General features: G+C 27.7%; 1 protein-coding gene across 1 annotated transcript in view; it reads left to right on the top strand.

Moving 5' to 3' along the window:
- LOC129958943 (disintegrin and metalloproteinase domain-containing protein 10-like) overlaps positions 1 to 17,972 on the top strand; it is an 81,730-nt gene extending 63,758 nt beyond the window's left edge. Inside the window, exons 5-14 of the mRNA XM_056071693.1 lie at positions 3,113 to 3,378; positions 8,300 to 8,428; positions 8,965 to 9,142; positions 10,829 to 10,988; positions 11,315 to 11,410; positions 12,254 to 12,335; positions 12,496 to 12,623; positions 15,318 to 15,432; positions 16,095 to 16,229; positions 16,990 to 17,972. Coding sequence (XP_055927668.1) covers positions 3,113 to 3,378; positions 8,300 to 8,428; positions 8,965 to 9,142; positions 10,829 to 10,988; positions 11,315 to 11,410; positions 12,254 to 12,335; positions 12,496 to 12,623; positions 15,318 to 15,432; positions 16,095 to 16,229; positions 16,990 to 17,262 — 1,562 coding nt within the window. The 3' untranslated portion in view covers positions 17,263 to 17,972. The remainder of the gene's footprint in view (positions 1 to 3,112; positions 3,379 to 8,299; positions 8,429 to 8,964; positions 9,143 to 10,828; positions 10,989 to 11,314; positions 11,411 to 12,253; positions 12,336 to 12,495; positions 12,624 to 15,317; positions 15,433 to 16,094; positions 16,230 to 16,989) is intronic.
- Positions 17,973 to 19,857: the final 1,885 nt, after the last annotated feature.

Genomic DNA, 19,857 nt, shown 5'->3' with positions numbered 1-19,857 from the left:
GTCTGAATGATACTGAAGGACTTTTCGCCCTGGAGAACTTTTGAAGCTGTCGTGTATCACTGATGACTCAGAATTTCAAATCGATATTGTCCCTATTATAATTAAAAATGCAAAATAATAAAAATTATATACCTGTGGCTTTATTAATGCTTTTGTTTGATGGATAAAAAAATAGTTTATACATTAAAATCAGTAGAATTTTTTTTGAAACTACATTAATTAATATAATCACCCTGGCATTGACAAATTAAAGCCCCCAAATGGAAAGAAATGCAATTAGTCTCTTAAACAAGTTTTTAAAAAACGAAGAATTTGGAAAATAATTGCTATTATTCACTGTGAGTTTCTATATAAAGTTTCACGTTAAAAAAATATTATTATTTGAAAATAATCTGCTCTCATTAATTGGAGATAGCGAAGCCTCCAATTTTTATCCCTACTTGTCTGAATATAATTGCTTCAATCACTTTCATATGCATAAAATCAATATTTGCATTGTAAAACTTCTTTTGTTTTAAAAGTTTTTAAAACGAATATTTTTTTTCTGCTTTCCATTTAAAAGGATTATTAATTGCGAATAATATTTGCACATTTCTAAATGTTATTCAGATATTTAAAATTCTTTTTAATGGTAAAGACACTTTGCCTGTTTCTCTCCTCAAAAAATTGTTATTGAGCATTTGCTTCAGTTTTTTTTTAATTCAATGTTTGCCATTGATTTATTCATTGAAATTTTTCGTAACTCAATTTAAACATTTTTTAATCATAAAATCTTTGTGGGCGCCATATTATATTATTTTTAAGCAATGAATGTAATTTAAAATTTTTCAACCTGATAGAAAACGCAATTTTGAACTAAGTTGTTTATTTTCTGTGCTACGTTGCTTCGCAAAATTAGTTTTTATATTTATTCGATGAAAGTTTCAAATATTTACACATGTAATCTCACAGCGTCATAAAACAGTAACGTATGTAATAATTGTATGGAAATCATTTGAAAAAAAATCTCAGTAAAGAGAAATTGTGTTTCTTATGAAAACCATTAAACATTCTATTTAAACATGATTATTTTCACTGTACCTAGTGTTCCGAAAATAAAATACCGATTTTTTTTAAATTCGCCAATGCTTTTCTGACATTAAAAATTTCATGGTAAAATAATTCCATAATATTTCAATATTCCTTGACTAATTTTTTGCTTACACCTAAAATAGAGTATTTAATCCTTTAAAGATCAAATTATTATTTGTTATTGAAAAAATTAAAAATTGAAAAGATAACTTAGAAATTTAATTACTTTCAGATTAATTATTTTCTTATTAATTATATTCTATAGTTATTCATCTGTATTGATTTCATGTTGCTTGCTAAATCTCTATCAAATTCCTTCCAGAAATTAAAAGCGGGAATGCATGAAAAAAGAATATTTATCCCATTGATATCAAATGTCATCATAGGTCCGACAAGGATTATATAAAATTTTAATATTGTATTATTTATAATTAAACCTTAGTAATGATTGTTTTGATATCGTAACCAAACAGGCAGTATCATAGAAATAGGAAGGCAAATTAGAAAAGTTATGAGGTATATAAAAATAAAGGAAAGAGAAACTTATTAAATCCTTTTAATAGTTATAGTTATAAGGTGTAACTTGATGCTAGATACATTACATAATTTGTCAATCTTTGCATGTTTTGCCTTTTGTGTTTTTTCCACATCTACTTTTGAGTTGGGAATCTTCTGTTCAACTCTTATAAAATCAGGACTCAATGGAAAACAATTTAACTTTAATTCAAAAATTGCATTCCTAATACTTCCTTCAGATTTATCTCCCATCAACCCCTCCCCCCGCTTTTCCCCTTTTATTTTGCTTTCTCTATAAATAAAATGCATCAACTTTTGAGATTCATCCTAAATGCTTTTTCACAAATCGAACATTTTTATTTTCTCAATACATTTTCCCTCTAATTTATAATTTTTTTTCTTCTGAATTAACTTTTTGTTGCTAGCAAAACTATTCTAATTATGTCACATTCAATCGAACATTCTTTTCCAGCTAAGAAGATGCAGCTTTGCTCGGCTTGTATTATAACAGATGCTAAATACTTTCTGATAACCCTACGTGCAGGTTTATTCAAGACAATTGTACTGTTTACAAGTATATATAACCTCCTTGTAAATTACGATACTTAGAAAAAAAAAATTGGAACAAAATTCAGAAGAAAGTTTGTGCGCGTGAGCAATCAGTTCCTTATATAACTTCCTTTGGTCACAAGGGCAGCAGCCCACTTTACTACCGTGTGAAGTCTTCTCTATGCGTACTTTCAATTCTGATGCCTCTTCTGCGTGTGACTATCGAACGTGCATCAATAAATGCATCACTATATTTGACATGAAATAGACGGATGATGACCATGTAACCAAGAAAATCCACTTAAGGTAATTATTATGTTACCGAAACAATACTTGCTGTTTCTTTCTACATTGCGTTCAAAAAAAATGTTTTTTCCTTTCATTTGTTTACAAGAAAGCCGCTTGTAATCGGTGCAATCTTCTGAATAATATTTATTCTCGAACCTCGGTAATTGCTTATTTTTATGGCCTCGCGGTTAACTTGTCTATTTTCAGATTCCGCCAAGTTCCATTATACTTAGGTTGCTAATATTCGTCTAGGTGGTTGCATTTCCAGGTTTACTTAACGATTTTTAGATTACGCCAAGATGGTTGGTTTACTTAAGGATTTTCAAATTATGCTAAAATCGCCAGCTCCATGCCAAGATGGGTACATTTCCGGATTTACTTAGCGTCTTTAGATTACGCCAAAATAGCCAATTTCTATTATGCATGAAATGTCAATATTTCCCTAAGATGGTTGTATTCCCTGTTTACTTGACGATCTTCATTTCATTCGAAAATCGTCAAGTTCCATTATACTTAAATGTCAAGGTGATTGGCGTGATTTTTTTATCGTTTATCATGGGGTCTCGTAGAATAAACAAGTGCCCAAAATTCTATTTTAAAAAGGAAAAAAATTATCAGATAGCCAAGCATTCTCATTAATTACTATTAAACTTTTTTTTTTTTTTTTTTTTTTTGCTGTCCTTTCTAGATTTCGACCAGGATGGACGTCCAGACAATGTTTCATTCCTCATCAAGCGAATCAAAGTCCATACATTAGATGCTCTGAAAGATCCTGTGTATAGATTTCCAGCAAATTACGGTGTAGAGAAATTCTTGGAATTATTTTCAGAAGAAGATTACGATGCATTCTGCTTAGCCTACATGTTTACTTATCGGGACTTTGAAGGCGGTACTCTAGGATTAGCATGGACTGGAGATTTAAAGAATGCTGGAGGAGTTTGTGAGAAAAATGGAGTAAGAATTTAAATAAATTTTAATTAACGTAATTTATAAAGCTTTGCTAAGGCACACAGGAAACTCATGCTAAAGATATGTTTATTTTTGTTGAATTTTCGGCTTTTGTATTTGTTCTTACTCTTAACCAATAAAGCTTTACAAAATAAAAATGACACACAAAAATACGAATAGAAAATCAGGATGCCTAGTACTTTGGCAATATGCAATCTGATAAGAGGAACATAGTTAAATGATATCTCCGATGACGGTTCTTAACATTAAACGGTAGTCATGGTAAAATCAATTTTGCAATGAGAGCAGAATCCAGTAGTATATATTATTGTCTTCATGGTTTCAATAGCATGGGCGAGAACATTTTTTTAGTCAAGCATGCCGAATTATTGAAATTTGATTTATCCATTAGCCGTTGGAGCACAACTTAAACCTCAATATTCTAAGAATTAAGGAGGGATCAGAAATAATTATTTTCTATTATATGTATACCCAGAAGCGATTTCATTTTTATAATAATTTTTCATTTTTAAATATTTTTTTCAAAATCAAAGTACATATCTTTACAAAGCTATATTCTGATATAAAACAGTGTCAATTCTCTCTAAGCCGGTATTTTAGGATTTATTTATTTAAAGAATACAACCTGTTTACCTAAGTAAATAACGATACAGGAAATCGCAAAGTAACAAATGTTTAACTACAAGTAAGATAGAATCCGAATTCATATAATCTTCCTTCCAAATTCCATTATAGTTTCTATGAGCTTAAAGGCATTCTAAACTATAAAGTAAACATTTTTGTCATATGTAAAGTTATAATCCCTTTACAACAGAGAATGGAGAAAAAGAATCGGTGAATAGTTCGCCTTATTATCTTTTAGTAGATAACGTAAAATATTTTTGCTTAAAATCATGTTCACAAAAAAAATTGGATAACTTGGAAACCCAGTTATTCTCTAAATTCCATAACTTAATCAAAAATACTTATTTTTTGCTAAACGAACTAGATTTCGTAATCAATTTTAAAAAGGACAAAAATTTTATAATGCTGTTATAAAAATCCAAAGTTTGAAGGTGTTATACGCTTTTTTATCAATGATTAAACCTCGGTCAATCCATCGTGTGATGTGGCAGAACTAAAGCAAAATAAATTTACAAATAGCAGCTTGTAATTCTTTCAGAAAAACAAATCCTGTGTTGAATTTTAGAAGAATCGCTATCACTTTTCGTCTCAAATATATTAAAATCAGTAAATAGTCAACTTTTTTTAAAGGCTGAACTAACAACTTAAAATTATCACATATACTGGCAAAAGTTGCATATGTTTTCCTGTTCTACGCTGATAATATATAATGTCACGTGACAAATATAGCTGCTCATATCAGATATTTGGCTTTTCGTTGTCTTATACTGTCATGTAATAGCATGTTATTTTCTTTCCAGTAGAATTTGAATTAGATCCCAAATTAAATTGTCAAAGCGTATTTGACATATGTCTTATGAATATGAATTCATTTATCAGAATAACTAACAGGTCATTAATAAACTGAGCCGTAATACTTATGTTTCAATTTTCGTTGTTTTGTCTCGCCATATTTTATCTGGAATTTTCACACTAAATTCAGTTGCCATTTGAATCGGAAAAATTCTATATTGTATGTTATAATACAGCCTGTATATAATTAGTCTCACTATATTCATCTCAGCGTAAAATCTTTCATCAGAAAAGTGTGAAATTTTATAGATATCTTAATACAGGAATGGGAAAAACATTTTGCGAATTAAAAAAAAGTTCTAGATATGGCCACCAAAGAGTGTATTACCTTGCAAATCGGTAATATGAATACAAGTTATTTTCGATGTCATGCAATAACTGAAAAACATTGGAGCACTTGCGGAGAAATCATTCCTCTTCTACTGGAAGAGCAACTGTCAAAAGCCACGTCTCAAAAAAACTGCATGTGCACTAAGACTTAAACAATAATACGCCCTCTGGTGGCTATATTTGAATTTGTTATTATTCGTTGAATATTTTTCCAGTCCCAGTCACCCACGATGTACCACTATTCTGTTGAATGGTAACATCTGTAGTCAGTTCTGAATAAGAGCACTTTAATTATAGACAGTACATTACTCAAACAGAACTCAACACAGAATACATTACTCAAACAGAGACTAATCCATGTCTTCTGTTTCTTTCTAGATTTGCAGTTGCTTCAATAAAAAGTAGTAAGCTTTAAATTCAATAACAAAGTAATTGCATTACTTGTTTTAACTACGCGTATGTATACTCGAAGTTGAAAAAAGTTCCGAATAAAAATTTACTTATAAGCATTTTTACTGTTAGTGTTTACAGAATTTCGGTACAAAATAATAATAATAATAAGCATACTCGTATTTTATCCCTCATATCGTCTTTATTTCATTAATTATGATATCACAATGTACTGTACGTTACCAGAAATAACATTTATAAGCTAAGCAATAATTTGTGACATTACTGAAATTTTAATGCAGTTTTAATCGAAACTCTTTGAAACCCAATAACCTAAATATAATGTTATTGGATTCAAACAGCAATCAACCTAAGTTTTAAAAATGAAATTATTTTATTGATTAACGTCGTCTTACTGGAATAATAAGTCTTTGATCAAACAAATTAGGTTTTATTATAATTCATCAACTTTCTTATTCAAATTAAATGCTCTTTAGATCAAAGAAATTAACTCGAGGTACTTCAGATTGAAAATATTTTCTTTGTAGAAAAACTCGTTTATAATTTCTTCATTTGAATTACATATTTTCAAAAGTTCAATGATTTTTTTTAAAAAAAAAGACCTCAGAATAAACTCTTTGATGTACCATTTCTAGAATTTTGGTTTTATTTAATTTTATATGTCCTAAATGAAGCTTTGAACGTGATTTCATGTCACTGGAAGTATGGTTCTAACAAACTGACAGCTCGAGAGCTGAGAAAGTGCAATAAATGTAGCACGCTTCGTGCACAGACTATTCAGTTGAAACCCTTGTTCAAATGGGAAATGATTTGTCATAATGTCTGGCTTTTATCGATCCATAAAATCGTGACTTGGCCATTCTAAGTTTCGATCATATGTGGTTGGTTTCTGAAGGGAGTAAATCAGGACATTCACTTTCGGTTTTTTGAATTCGTTTGTAAGATTTTATGCTTTTGCCACCGATTATCTGATAAAAAAAATTTTTTAAGCATTGTGCAGGGTATAAAAATTTTTAGTCTTATGAATTCTGCTGTTCATGATGTGAACTTTGCATATCTTTCCTTTCCATTAACTTTTCAAAACAAATATTTGGGAAAGACTAATTTGACTAGTAACCGTATTTCCGCAGTAGCGGCTGGCTGATTATGCACTTGCTCGTGTATGCTGCCTCGTTCTAGCAGCTCGTGAGTTCAAATCTATAGCATAAAACACACTGCACGCAAAAGTATTTTTGCAATAAATTATTCGTTTTGTATGCGTGCAACTATTCATTCTTCAACTAATTTATCATGCATTTAAATATTTCGTTGAATTATCTTTTCTATTGCAGTCGAAGTTTGCCAAAGTTTATAATTATTAATTCTAACTCCTAGAACTATGTTTTAGATAAATGATTTGCAATTTTGTTGAAATATTAATGTAAAACTAATTTATTGAGCTGAAGAAAAAAAATTAAAACATACGCTTATTTTATGTAATTTAAGCTTAGTATACAAAAAAAAAAAAAAAAAAAAAAAAAAAAAAAAACGTTATTAATTTTTAGCTCAAAATTATATTCCCGGAAATGTATTCAACTAAATAATTCAGAATTTTTCTTAGTTATTAATTTAATGTTATTTTATTGGGAGAAGATAAAAATTATAAAACTAGATACAATTAACATAAAAAATTGAATTATTTATGTTTATCGTATATAAAACAATCCAATATATAGAATATTATAGTTTTTTTTAAGCTTAAAATAAAATTCCTATTGCAGTATTCAATTGAAGAATCTGAAATTTTATTCAAATAATAATATATTAATATTATATAAGGAGAAGAAAGAAAATTTCGAGCAAAGCAAAATTTGTCATTTTAAGTTTCCCCATTGTGCATTTTTTTTATATTTACAAATCTTTAGTGTGTGGTAAAATTTCCTTTTTCTTTAATTGGCAGTAATTATCCTCGGATATTAAATGTGCATACAGGGATGGCCCAAACAACAGCGGGGCCTCCTGCAAAGATGATTTCCGGAGCTTTGAAACAAATTTTGTACAGCAAGATATTACTTACTTTTACTATTTAACACAATGCATAAGCTAGTATAGTTAAAATATGAGGAATGCATGAAGATGATAATAATTAAATTATTTTTATAAAATTAATATTTTGAATGAGAAAAAAATTAATAATTAATAATTTATAAAATTAATATTTTGAATTAATATTGATAATGATTTTTCTTTACATCAACTGTAAGTGGTAGGGCAATATAATTTTTAGAATAGTAATAACACATAAATATATTTCAAATGAATTATTTATATATAAAATATCTATGAATACAGGTCGATAAATTTTTATTTCATTGAATAAACATGTGCAAATTAATATCGCTTTGCAAAGTCTTTTAAGTCTTAGTAGCGTTTCACAAGATCATTTGCAATCAGTTTATTAATATTTTTTTATTATATATTGTTAGGAATTTTTGAAATTACTTCCCTACGCAGTAAATGTCCTATTAAAGAAGATGTTTTACGTATCAAAAATGATGGATCCAGTATATTCGAGAATCTTGGCTATAACTCTATTAGGACTAAAGTTCGAAGATTTACTCTAGAATATATATATATATAATTTATGTAATTTAAACGGATATTTCGTAATTTAAGAATGTAATTTTGTTCGATTTCTCTTTCTTTTCAGCACTATAGAGGTAGCTTAAAAAGTCTAAATACTGGTATTGTAACTCTTCTTAATTATGGGAAGTACGTTCCGCCAATTGTTTCTCATGTCACTTTGGCTCATGAGATTGGACATAATTTTGGATCCCCTGTAAGTTTTGTTCAGTATCAAATTTTTAAACATTTTACAAACTATATCATTTTGGAAGGTGCATTTGCATTTTCATAAAGTAAAGCACTAAATTGCTATTTTTCTTGAAAACATTTATGAAAAATAATGAAGTTTTTGTTAAGAATTAAACCCTTGAAATGCTTGTTTTTAAATTTCATACTTCAAATTTTATTTATTATTTTCACCGATGTTTTTTTGCTTGGTATAATAATATATATTTAATATATGTTATTAATATAATATTAATTTAATATAAAGTATAATATATTTAATTTTTTGAATGTAATATTTTAAATTCTAATAAAAAATTTCATTCCATTGGTAGTACATCTACTATAAAGTTTTAATTTATTTTAAATCAATGCATTTATTGCAAATTTTTTTCATTTTTTTTTTAATCTGAGTATTTATTTGTTGCTGAAATTTTTCTCTTTTCTTTTATAAATTAAAAATATTTGTGCAAATTATTAATAAATTATTACTGAGGATTTTTTCTACCTCTTCTTTCCTTTTAGCATGATCCTGAAGATGATGTAGTTTGTACACCAGGAGGTGATAATGGAAATTATATAATGTTTGCTCGCGCAACATCTGGTGACAAAAGAAACAATAATAAATTTTCACCGTGCAGTGTACGTAGTATTAATGCGGTCTTAAATACAAAAGCAAGGAGCCTTAAAGGTTGCTTTACAGGTTAGTAGTTTAAGATTATGAAACAGATCTTGTTTTTAAATATCTGTTCAATTAAAATTCCTTCAGTATGATTTTTTTATGTAAAAATTTTATGCTTTTGGGTTTTGTTATATAGTAATATAAAAGTTTGAAAGGCAAATAATTCAGCTTGTCCAGATTCATTTAATTGTTCCATTGTTCAGCAAACATTTAAATGGGTAATATTTCGATTATTTCATTCATGGGGAATGAATGATAAACATGAATGGGATGACTAATGCTCAGACATCAGATATTCCCCTAAGGCAAACAAACCTCGCAATCCCGCTCTATTCCTTTTTTTTTTATTCCGAAATTCACTGCTCTTACTTTAGGATACGTTATATTTATTTCAATTTAAATGAAGTTTCAAATATTTTAATTATGCTCATTTAATGCAAGTCACAGCCATTTTTTAAAATACTTACAGATCTACTTTTGTCTGATCTATTGAACATATATTCGGTGACTTACCAAGGGTAAGTTACCCCTCGGAAATAGCATTATTTTTTTGCCACAGGTATCAGCAGTAGCGTAGCAAGTGCAAATAGCGCCTGAGTATGACTTTATTTTTCGCTCACTCATCACATTTTGATTTAAAAAGTGATGCAAAGGCACTAATGTTTTGTTCTTTAAAACTGGCGGCAGGATTATGTATATCTTCTTTACCTCCTCACCATCATTCCGCCACTACTTATACTCTTTTATCAAAAAAATTTTAATTTTATGGCATTTATTTAGAGCCAGTATAAAAAATAAGTATAAAAAATTGAGAAGTAGTGAAACAAATTATGTTTAAAATTCAATTTAAAATAACTTATGAATTAGAATAACGCGTGCTATTCCATAAAACATATTATTTCTAAAATGTCGAAGGTAGTTCAGTAAAAGTGAATCCAGCTCCACGATTATCAAAGATCAATTCATATAATTCTGAGCAGAGAATTAAAGATTATCTTGGAAAAAAAAAAAAGTAGAATTTTTCAAACGCAGTTTTGACCCACTTGATAAAGCACATTAGCCACGGTTGTAGTTTACCTCACCCTATTCCCGCCGATTCCTGTCATGCTTTACACCTTTTAGGAAGCTGAGAAATAAAAGAAACATATATATGTAATGATATTTTAAAATCTAAATTAAACCCTAATTAATTTCCAAAGTTTTACTTAATAGTATGGCTTTATTTTGAGCCCATGTTAACTTAAGTCTAAAATGTTCTCTTATTTCCTGATCCAATTCTACCTTTAGCTGTTTAATTAAATCAACACGAGCTCTGAAATCAACAAGCTCCCACACTCCGAGTGAAGGGATAAAAATCTGCAAACCTAAACAAATTCTTTTTAAAAGATACGTATTTCCCTATACCTAAATCGACATGTGTAAAAAAAAAAAAAAAAAACTATCGGAATCTGACAGTATATAATCATCGGGATAAATATTTCTGTCCTTTTTCGCTCTCTTCTGCTCTTGTGTTGTTTGTGAGCGGACGCCAGTTTTGTCCGCACTTCTTGTACATAAATTATACCTCCCGGGATGGATCAAAGCGAAGTTTAAAATTCGAAAGTGTCTTCTCTCTCTTCCTCCATAAAACTGCTCAAAAATTATGTTTTTATATATCCATTTACATATATTTTACAGATTAACATATATAATTTCATTTTCTACCAGAAATTCAGGACTCCATTTGTGGTAATGGAGTTGTGGAAAAGAATGAGCAGTGTGACTGTGGATGGGAAGAAGATTGCGAAGAAAGCTGTTGCTTTCCTATGAGAACTAATCCTCCTCGAGACGAACCTCCTTGTATGCTCAGGCCAAATGTTATTTGCAGGTAAAATTGAACTTGAAATGCAAACCTTTAAACTGAGTATTCAAGTTATTCTTGAAGATTTTGATAATCGTGTATTATTTTGAAATCATGTTATTTGTGTGTGTGTGTGTATTTTTGTTTCTTTTATTAATCGAAAACTGAATTTTTTAAAAATTATAAGAAGCGAAAATAGAAACAATAAAAGAAAAATGTATTGCATTAGTTTTTATAGCAATTCACTGGTTTAAAATACACAAAGGAGATCTCTGAATGTTACACTGAAGATTTAAGATTTCTTTTTCCTCAATGCATTTTAAGAAATTGATAAGATTGCATTGTTTTTTCAGTCCTAGTCAAGGTCCGTGTTGCTCTCAAGACTGTAGTCTCAAGGTTGGAGAAGAATGCCGAGGTGATAATGGTTGCAGAAGTCCAAGCTATTGTGAATATCCTTTAATGTTCAAGAAATCTTAATTATATTACTTTTTTATACATTATAAAAGTTATTTTGCATATTTATTGATTAAATCTAGAATTATTTTATAAAATATTACATGAAAAATATTCAATATTAGATCTTAATTTTTAATATCTTCATTTTCATAATTTGTTTTATGTCATTTTTCAATCTCAATACTCTAAATATTCTGTGAGATTGCTGATCAAAAATTTCAATTAGCAATTGGTCAAATTTCACAACCTTTCTTTGTATTTTTCGCAAGATTTTAATACTTTTAAACAGTTATATTTTTTCTAAATATTCGAAGATAAACAATGGTTTATTCTTCAAAATATCTCATTAGATGATTTATCCTAGTCTCTTGAAAAATATTTCAAATAACCAAACGTTTTTACTCTTTTTTTTTTTCTTCCTCAAGTAATTTGTTAATTGATAATTAGTACTTTTCACTTTGCCAAGGTAAAATATAACCTAATTCAACAAATCAATTTTTTTGTTGTTGTTTGTGTGTTTCCAATTAAATCAGTAAATTCTTTTATAAAGTCGGGATATTAGTTCAGTTATTAAAGTTAAAATTATTGCTATATATCTCTTGTACTAGCACTTTAATTCTGAAAGCTTGCTTTGTCAAATGTGCTCTATTTGAAGATGTTTTTGTTTTTAGAAAAGAAAGAAAAGTTATTCTTGAACAATTTCTTCCCTTATGTATCTTCTCTTGCAGACACCCAAATAATGATTGCATAGTTTTATCTCTATCACTAAAATTTTTATAACCTAAAATAATCGCTTTTCTGGATAGAAATTGTTTATAATCCTTAACATCTCGTACTGGTAAAGGTCCGCAATGTCCTCCTTCAACTAACAAGCCAAATAAAACAGTTTGTAATGAAGAATTTGTGTGTTACATGGGAGTAAGTATAAATGTGTTGTCTATAAGTTTTATATTTGATGTATATATTAAACTGGTATACTTATGTATTCCCTTGTTTTATAATATCACTGAATTTCCTACAATATTTGACTTCTACTTTTGCATAAATATGCAATTTTAAAGGAATTTTCTTTGTGTAGGAATGCACAGGTTCAATATGCGTAGCTTATGGCTTAGAATCTTGCCAATGTCGGCGCGGCCCTAACGATCCTCCAACTAAAGCTTGTGAACTTTGTTGTAAATTGCCAGGAGATGATTACAGTTGCAAGTAAGAAGTTCTTTATATTTATTTTATTAAAACGTCTTTCTAAATAAGCAAACAAAAGTATTTATTTCTTTTATAATTTTTCTTCATTGAGTTATATTGGCATTCAAATTCAAGAATGAGTATTAAATTAAGAATTAATTATATTCTCATTCGCAATAAAAATTATTTTCCTATGATGCCCAGTAGCACATGTATTGTACAATATTGTTTGATTTTAAACAATATTCGAATATTGTGTAATATTATTGAATATTCGATAAAAAGATTTACTATCGCTCAATAGTGTGCAGCATGCTGTGTTATCTGGTGTAAAAATATTTTTTTATTTTTTAGTGTAGGTAATTTCTATTTTAATATATACTGAATATTTCATTGTAGTTGCATATATTTGTAACACAGTCACCTTAAATTTTTTTCAGTTATTTCCTATAATAATTAGCTATTTCATGAAAAAAAATTGATTATAATCTATGAAATAATCGATTTCACACTTTCTGGTTACGTATGTATAATAATATAAAAACTGAACTTTCTTGTATGGACCTGTAGATGAATCTAGCCCGGTTCTCAATGTTCTACGGTAAACACTGAAAATCGCAAGATAGTTTCATTTTTGAGTACATGTTTTAGAAAAATAATTCAAAAATAATCCTTAATGACTCTTAAAATCTGTGGTGCTTCTTTCCTTGAAGATTTAAGTATAGGCACTGGATATTTGTGAAAAAGGGAAGAAAACCGAGGATTATTATTACCAGACAAAAATACTACTGGTATATTTACCATAATTTTAAAAACGTCTTTTGCCCGTAGGAACTCTAGGAAATAAATATTTTTTTTTTTTCTGATTTTCTGTAGAATCTCAGAAATGAATTTTCTAAAATATCCTTCCTGAATTCATCAAAGATTTTCATTTTCATTCAAATTTTTTCATTTTATAAAAAAATCAAGGTTTCGTCTTTTGTGTGGTCAACTCTGTAGCGAATGGATGAAATGAGATTCTAATTTTTTAATGATATCAATGCAAAATATTTTCTATATTGATGTTTCTGATATATTTATATATTCTTTAATAGTGCATTAGATGTGAATATTGATTGAATACTGTTTAAAAACAGAAATGCTATTAATAATATCCCTCCATTTCGAAAAAATGTAACGAATTCTCAAAAGTTAAAACTTGAATGAACGTATTATGTATTCCCAAAAAGTATTTGCTGAGTTATAGTTATCTTCATTTTTTTTAATTATTCTGTTTCACTTTTATAGGATTATTTGAGCTAAATTTTTCGTGACAAAGTGAATTATTTAACTAAATATTCAGGAAAGAGAAGAAAAAATGAAAATGAACTGCATAAAAATATAAGACAAAAAAATATTAATTTCTTTAATGTAATAAATAAACTCATTTCACTTTAATTTCTAGGTAAATTTCTGGTGTACGTTTATTCATCATACAACAGAATTTCGTCTTTTCATTGTGATGATTTGTGCAACCATGGAAACAGTAATGGAAATTTTAAGAGTTCACGATTTAGCTAATATTGTTTTTAAATCCTATAGCTTCTCGTATTTAACAATATAAACAGAGAGGGATATTTCACTTGGATATTTTCAGCAAGATGCTTGTAGTATTAGGCAAGCTTCAAATTTGTAGTACTAGACAAGCTTCAAGTATTTAAAATATTTATGTATGTGCTTTTTATATTATTCACAAGATGAAAATTCTTTCTTAAATCGAAAAGCGTTTAAAAAATCAATATTTCAAAAGATATTCATTGTATAAATAATTTCGATATGTTACTTGTTTGTATTTAAACAACATATTCATAATGTTTTATTTACTTATTTGTATTTGTGTATTACTTTAAAGTGAAAGCATACGATAAATGCATAATGAGGAATGACCTCTTTGTCACAAAATATGTATAGCTATTGATAATTTTTATTAACTTTTTTTACTTTATGCAAGGTGTCCGAGGAATCTTGGGCATATTGCAAAATAATCTAAAATAAAATAATAGAATGTATGTATATAAATAGAATATCTGGCATTACTTACACTAGAAACGTTAAGGCTGATAAATCTCAATGTGATATTTTTTAACTGTGCGTAATATGTCTCAATTCCACACTTTGTATTTGCAAGTGTGTAAGGAGCTGTAGATTGAATAGCAGCCATGGAACGCTCCTTTAAGCCCTGCAAATTATTGCAAGGCATTTGATGCACATTCTTTTGATAACCCCACATGAAAAAATTAAAAGGAATTTAATTTTGAAAATCAAACGATACGACTACCCAGTGAAATTTTCTTATTAAAGCATCATCTAACCTTTCGTAGCTCCATCTGTCGGATTCTGAGAAATAACAATGTTGTGAAATAAGACTTTATGGGCCGTATTAGTAATACGTAGCATCAAAGAAACAACATTATTACTAATTATTCTTTTACATAATTTTGTTATGTATCCAAGAATTCTTGAACACTTTGTATATTAATATCATGATTTATTTCGATGTCTTTAGCCAGTTTCCCGAAATTTGATTACTTTTTACTTATAAAAATGTTGATGTATCATAAGAAAAGTTATACTGCTTATTTTGGGGCAATTTTAAATTGATTTCATCCGACAAATGTTAGATCCATGCATGTAAAAACTAAGAAACGCAGTTATTACAGTAATTAATATTTTTAGATCCTCTTTTGAATGGAACTCTTCTCCTTATGATGTTCCCGATCTTTATGCCAAACCTGGAACACCATGTGATAATTATAATGGTTATTGTGATGTTTTCCAAAAATGCAGAGAAGTGAGTCATTTAAATTATTGTTCTCTTGTATAAAGGAGAGAAGTCTTTTAAATCTTTATTTAAAGTACTCAAGACTAAAAATAAAGTTTCAAGAAATATTAAAAATATTAGATTAATAACGGTTTTAAAATGAATAAAAATGTCTATATCGAAACATTTTATATAATTTTTTTTTACTATTAGCTTTTAAAGATTAAATTTAATTAATGAATAAACTGATCAAATAATTTATCTAAACATAAACTTTTTATATACATGTTAACTCTTATATTTTATAATTTAGTCAATCATTAAAAGATAAAAAAATCAAAATAAACTATTATTCAAATTGCCATGTTTTTACAAATACGTTTTAAATGTGTTGTTTCAATGTTTTAAAAGACATCATGTTGCATTTCTTTACTGTTTATCAACATACTCTAAAATTATTTGTTGAAACCTTTGTTAAATATCATGGGCATGCTCACTATTAGTCAGTAGTGTGAATACTGGTAAAACGTTATTCAATATTTGTTTTTATTTTATTTTTAATAATACAGTTTCATTAATTCTTCCTTTAAATAAAAAAAATCACTTCCTTTAAATAAAAAAGTTCTACTATTTTTTTTTAAATGCTCTTACTGGATCTTTTTCTGTCATTTAATCAAATGTAGAACTTTCAGGTAGATCCATCTGGTCCTTTAGCAACACTCCGAAAACTTTTTTTGTCTAACGAAAGCATGGCGTCTGTAAAACGATGGATTCTTCTGCACTGGTGGGTTGCTGTACTTCTAGGACTTAGTATTGTTATATGCATGGTGAGTTTTATTTTTAATTTTGCCGTACTGATAAATATATAAAAAAATATTGTATTTGTAACTGATTGTAATTTTTGCTGCCAAGTCAAATTGCAGTACTGGAAGCCTATTTGATTCAATGAATGTTATATTTTTCGTATAGTCAAAAATGTAATAAACTATCATGACTAGAAATGGCATTTAAAATTATTAGTAAACACTTTAGGAAATGGAAGCTAAGAATTATTTCGTAGTTGGCAGTCAATGTTTTAATGAGTCAGATACGTAAAATAAGTTTCGTTTTATTAGTTTTACCAAAAAAAAGTGTAAATTCTGACTTAATTAATTTTTTTCTTCAATTTCTTTATTTTATGCAATCCATATGAAGCAATGTCCTAACTTCTTATAAATTTTATCAGCCTAAGACTTCACTGCCAAAAATTTGATTATGTATATATGTATGTATGAAAGAGGGAAAAAATGGCAGTTTGTTGTTATCAGTAGTAAAGTGGGATTCTGTTTAGTGAGAGAAATGCTTTTTATTTTCTAATGGGAGTTCAGTCAACTGATTTGAAATACTGTTTTGCAAATTATGTGTTTTAAATATTTTTTTCTTTCATATATTGAATACGATACATATTTTTGGCAAAATGAATTGATTGATTTCAGAAGATTTTTCTTTATTTTTATGTATTTATTTTTGAAAATATATCCTTTTCGGTGTGTACTTCTTTTGTTTGATATGAACCATCATAAAAAAATTGCTCTTTTCTACTTTCAGAGTATTGTAGTTCGCCTTTTTGGAAAGCAAAATGATTCTCCCAAGAATCTTTCCGACAGTGGCCAAACGAACAAAACTATTGGTATTTTACGTCCTTGCAGTAACCAACCTTTAGTGAAAGCCAGAACGCAAGCTTTGGCAGCGAATTCCAGTATTGCCTTGGCTCATGCATCAAGTCACCGAAAATCTACCAGCAATTTTGTCAGGACCAGTGTTTCATCTTTTTCAAATAAGCACAGATCTTTACTTATGACAGGGAATGGGTGGGTTTGACATTAATTAAAATCGGTAGGATACAATGTCTCTTATTCAAAGTTGAGATTTGCAGAAGAATAAATTAAACATGCAAGCTAACGTGATTCTGTTTTTAATTTATTTTCGTCAAAGCTTTAAAATTTTTAAGTGAAGTTAAAAATACATTTTCTATTTTCATGAACAATTTCAAAAGCATCATTGATGAATCCATGAAATATTTTCTTATATACTTGGTGCTCACGCCTTATTTTCTTGCACTTTTTTCAATGGTACTTCATACTAAAATATAAATGCAAATTTATTTTGAATTTTTATTGTTAAAGTATCAATTATTAAATTAGATTTAATGTTACTACACTTCAATACTTCAGTAAAATTTTTGAAATACTAGATTTAAGAATAGATTAAATTTGTAAATCCTTTCTTGAATCAAGTTTACAATATTGACAAGCAATATTCATTTTGCAAAAAACGGTTTAGGTCTAAAATTTAGCATTGCTGTATTACCTGTTGCAGTGTAGCATTTTTTTGCTGTGAATCATAAAATGCAAAGCAGCTGTTGAGGAAAACGATAGACGAAATATATTTTTGAATTATACTATTTTTTAAGAGTTTTTTAATTACCAGACATAAAAACTTTGTTGTTGTTGTTTTTTTAAATTACTAGACATAAAAACTTTGTTCCATATTTCATTTCAAAGAAAATCTCATGACGTTGATTCTCAAAAGGCACGAAAATATAAATAACATTTTTTGCTTACTAATTGAAAATATGTCTTAAGATTTTCACTTAGTTATTGATTTGTTAATATTATTTTTGAAAAATCAATTTATATCCAAAATTCTAGATAATAAAATCAATTTCTATGTTATTCTTTCTTTTTCTTTGATTCTTTTAAAGTTTATTATCACTTCACAAATTTTCATTTCTATAATTTGAAAAAAATTCCGCTGGATTTAAATATTAATAGCTTTATAGCATGTTACCAATTTACAAATTTCAATTTCTCTGCTTAGTTATGATAGTTTGAACAAAAATATCACTAGAATTAAATATGATTTAAACAAAATTTTAATCTTTTATAACCAATGTGTATCCAAAGATTGACTCTAAAACCCGCATTTCTTAAAATTTGCATTTATACTTAGATTTTTATCTAGTATTGAAAACCATTGATCTTCTTAAGCAAGTTTTGAGATCAATTTATTTTATCATTTCAAGCAAATTATACAGAACTTTATTCATTAATTTAGTAAGATAATTAATTTTCTTTTGAATATTGTAATCTAAATATTTCTAAAATACAGTATTTTTAACAAAAGAACTTGTTTATACTTTAAATGAAATTTATGAAAGTGAGGTGATTTGGTTGTCACCCAAATCTGTTTGAAAATTAATATGTAAAAAGTATTTATATGAATATATAAAGAACTAAAATGGTACTATGTTTGTATTTAATTTTGGTCCTCCGGATCATTTTAATACCATTCCTGATAGTTATTTAATGTTAAGTAGTTCTTCCCTGATGTTAAATATTTGTGTGTAAAGCACATTTGTTGTCACTTCATTATATAAGAAGGATTTTCAGTCAGAAAATGATCCAATTTTTGCGATTCATTTTGTATACTCCATCTGTTGTCAGTTATACATGCTTGCGAAAAGTGAATTTCTTAAAAGAAAATATCATCATAACTAAAATTTTCCTAAATTTTTTAGCATATCCTAATAAGTTTGGTATTTCATAAAATTACTTTTTGAATTATTCTGGTTAATTTTCTTTAACCCAAAATCTCTTTATAGTGTTATAAACCATAAAGAGATTTGAGTCTGAAATACCATAAAGATCCATACCATGGATCCATAAAAAGATTATCATTCTTGATTGTCATAAAATCAATAAATTTATTTCCTTCTCGTTATGTAAATGGATTGATTACAAAATTTGATGAAATTTAGATTATTGTATCATCGCAGTGCACAATGCTTTGCTTTCATATTGAGTGGTTTTTATTGATTTTCCAGGATTATAAGAGTAATTTCAAAAATTCTCCACTATAAATTTATTTAGAAGAAAATGGTGTCCTGCATCATATTTATTATAATTTAATCTTAAATATTACAATTTTTTTCAGCGTTATGAATCAGAAAATGATCGATTTGCAGTATTTAAAACATATAAAATATTTATTCATGTAGTAAATAACAGTACAGTTTGAATTAATGCAAATACTTGTATGCATGATAGGCAGATAATATGAAAATTATTGTTACTTGCAATAAAATAAGACGAAATGTTATTTATTGATCTATTAATTTGCTGATTTTTAATATTTATTGTAAATAAATGTTTTCTGTCGTATATCAAACATAAATGAAAACTCTTTGTATGTAACATCCCCATCAAAATTCTGCCAAACATGCTCCCTGAAAAAGATTGCGAGTTTCTTTGCATTTAAATTTAAAATAGTTATGTCAGGTTGATTTCTTTTTTATTTTTTAGTGTTAATATAGTTAGTTTTTAACTTCTAAAATGCACAATTCACTTATGCACAATATATGAGGCTTTTTTTTTTACTGTTGCTGTAATCTTTAATAATGTTTTAATATATTCG

Source organism: Argiope bruennichi, chromosome X1 (assembly GCF_947563725.1).
Source record: "Argiope bruennichi chromosome X1, qqArgBrue1.1, whole genome shotgun sequence".
NCBI classification, from domain to species: domain Eukaryota; kingdom Metazoa; phylum Arthropoda; class Arachnida; order Araneae; family Araneidae; genus Argiope; species Argiope bruennichi.
This window is presented reverse-complemented; position numbering and strand designations above follow the sequence as displayed.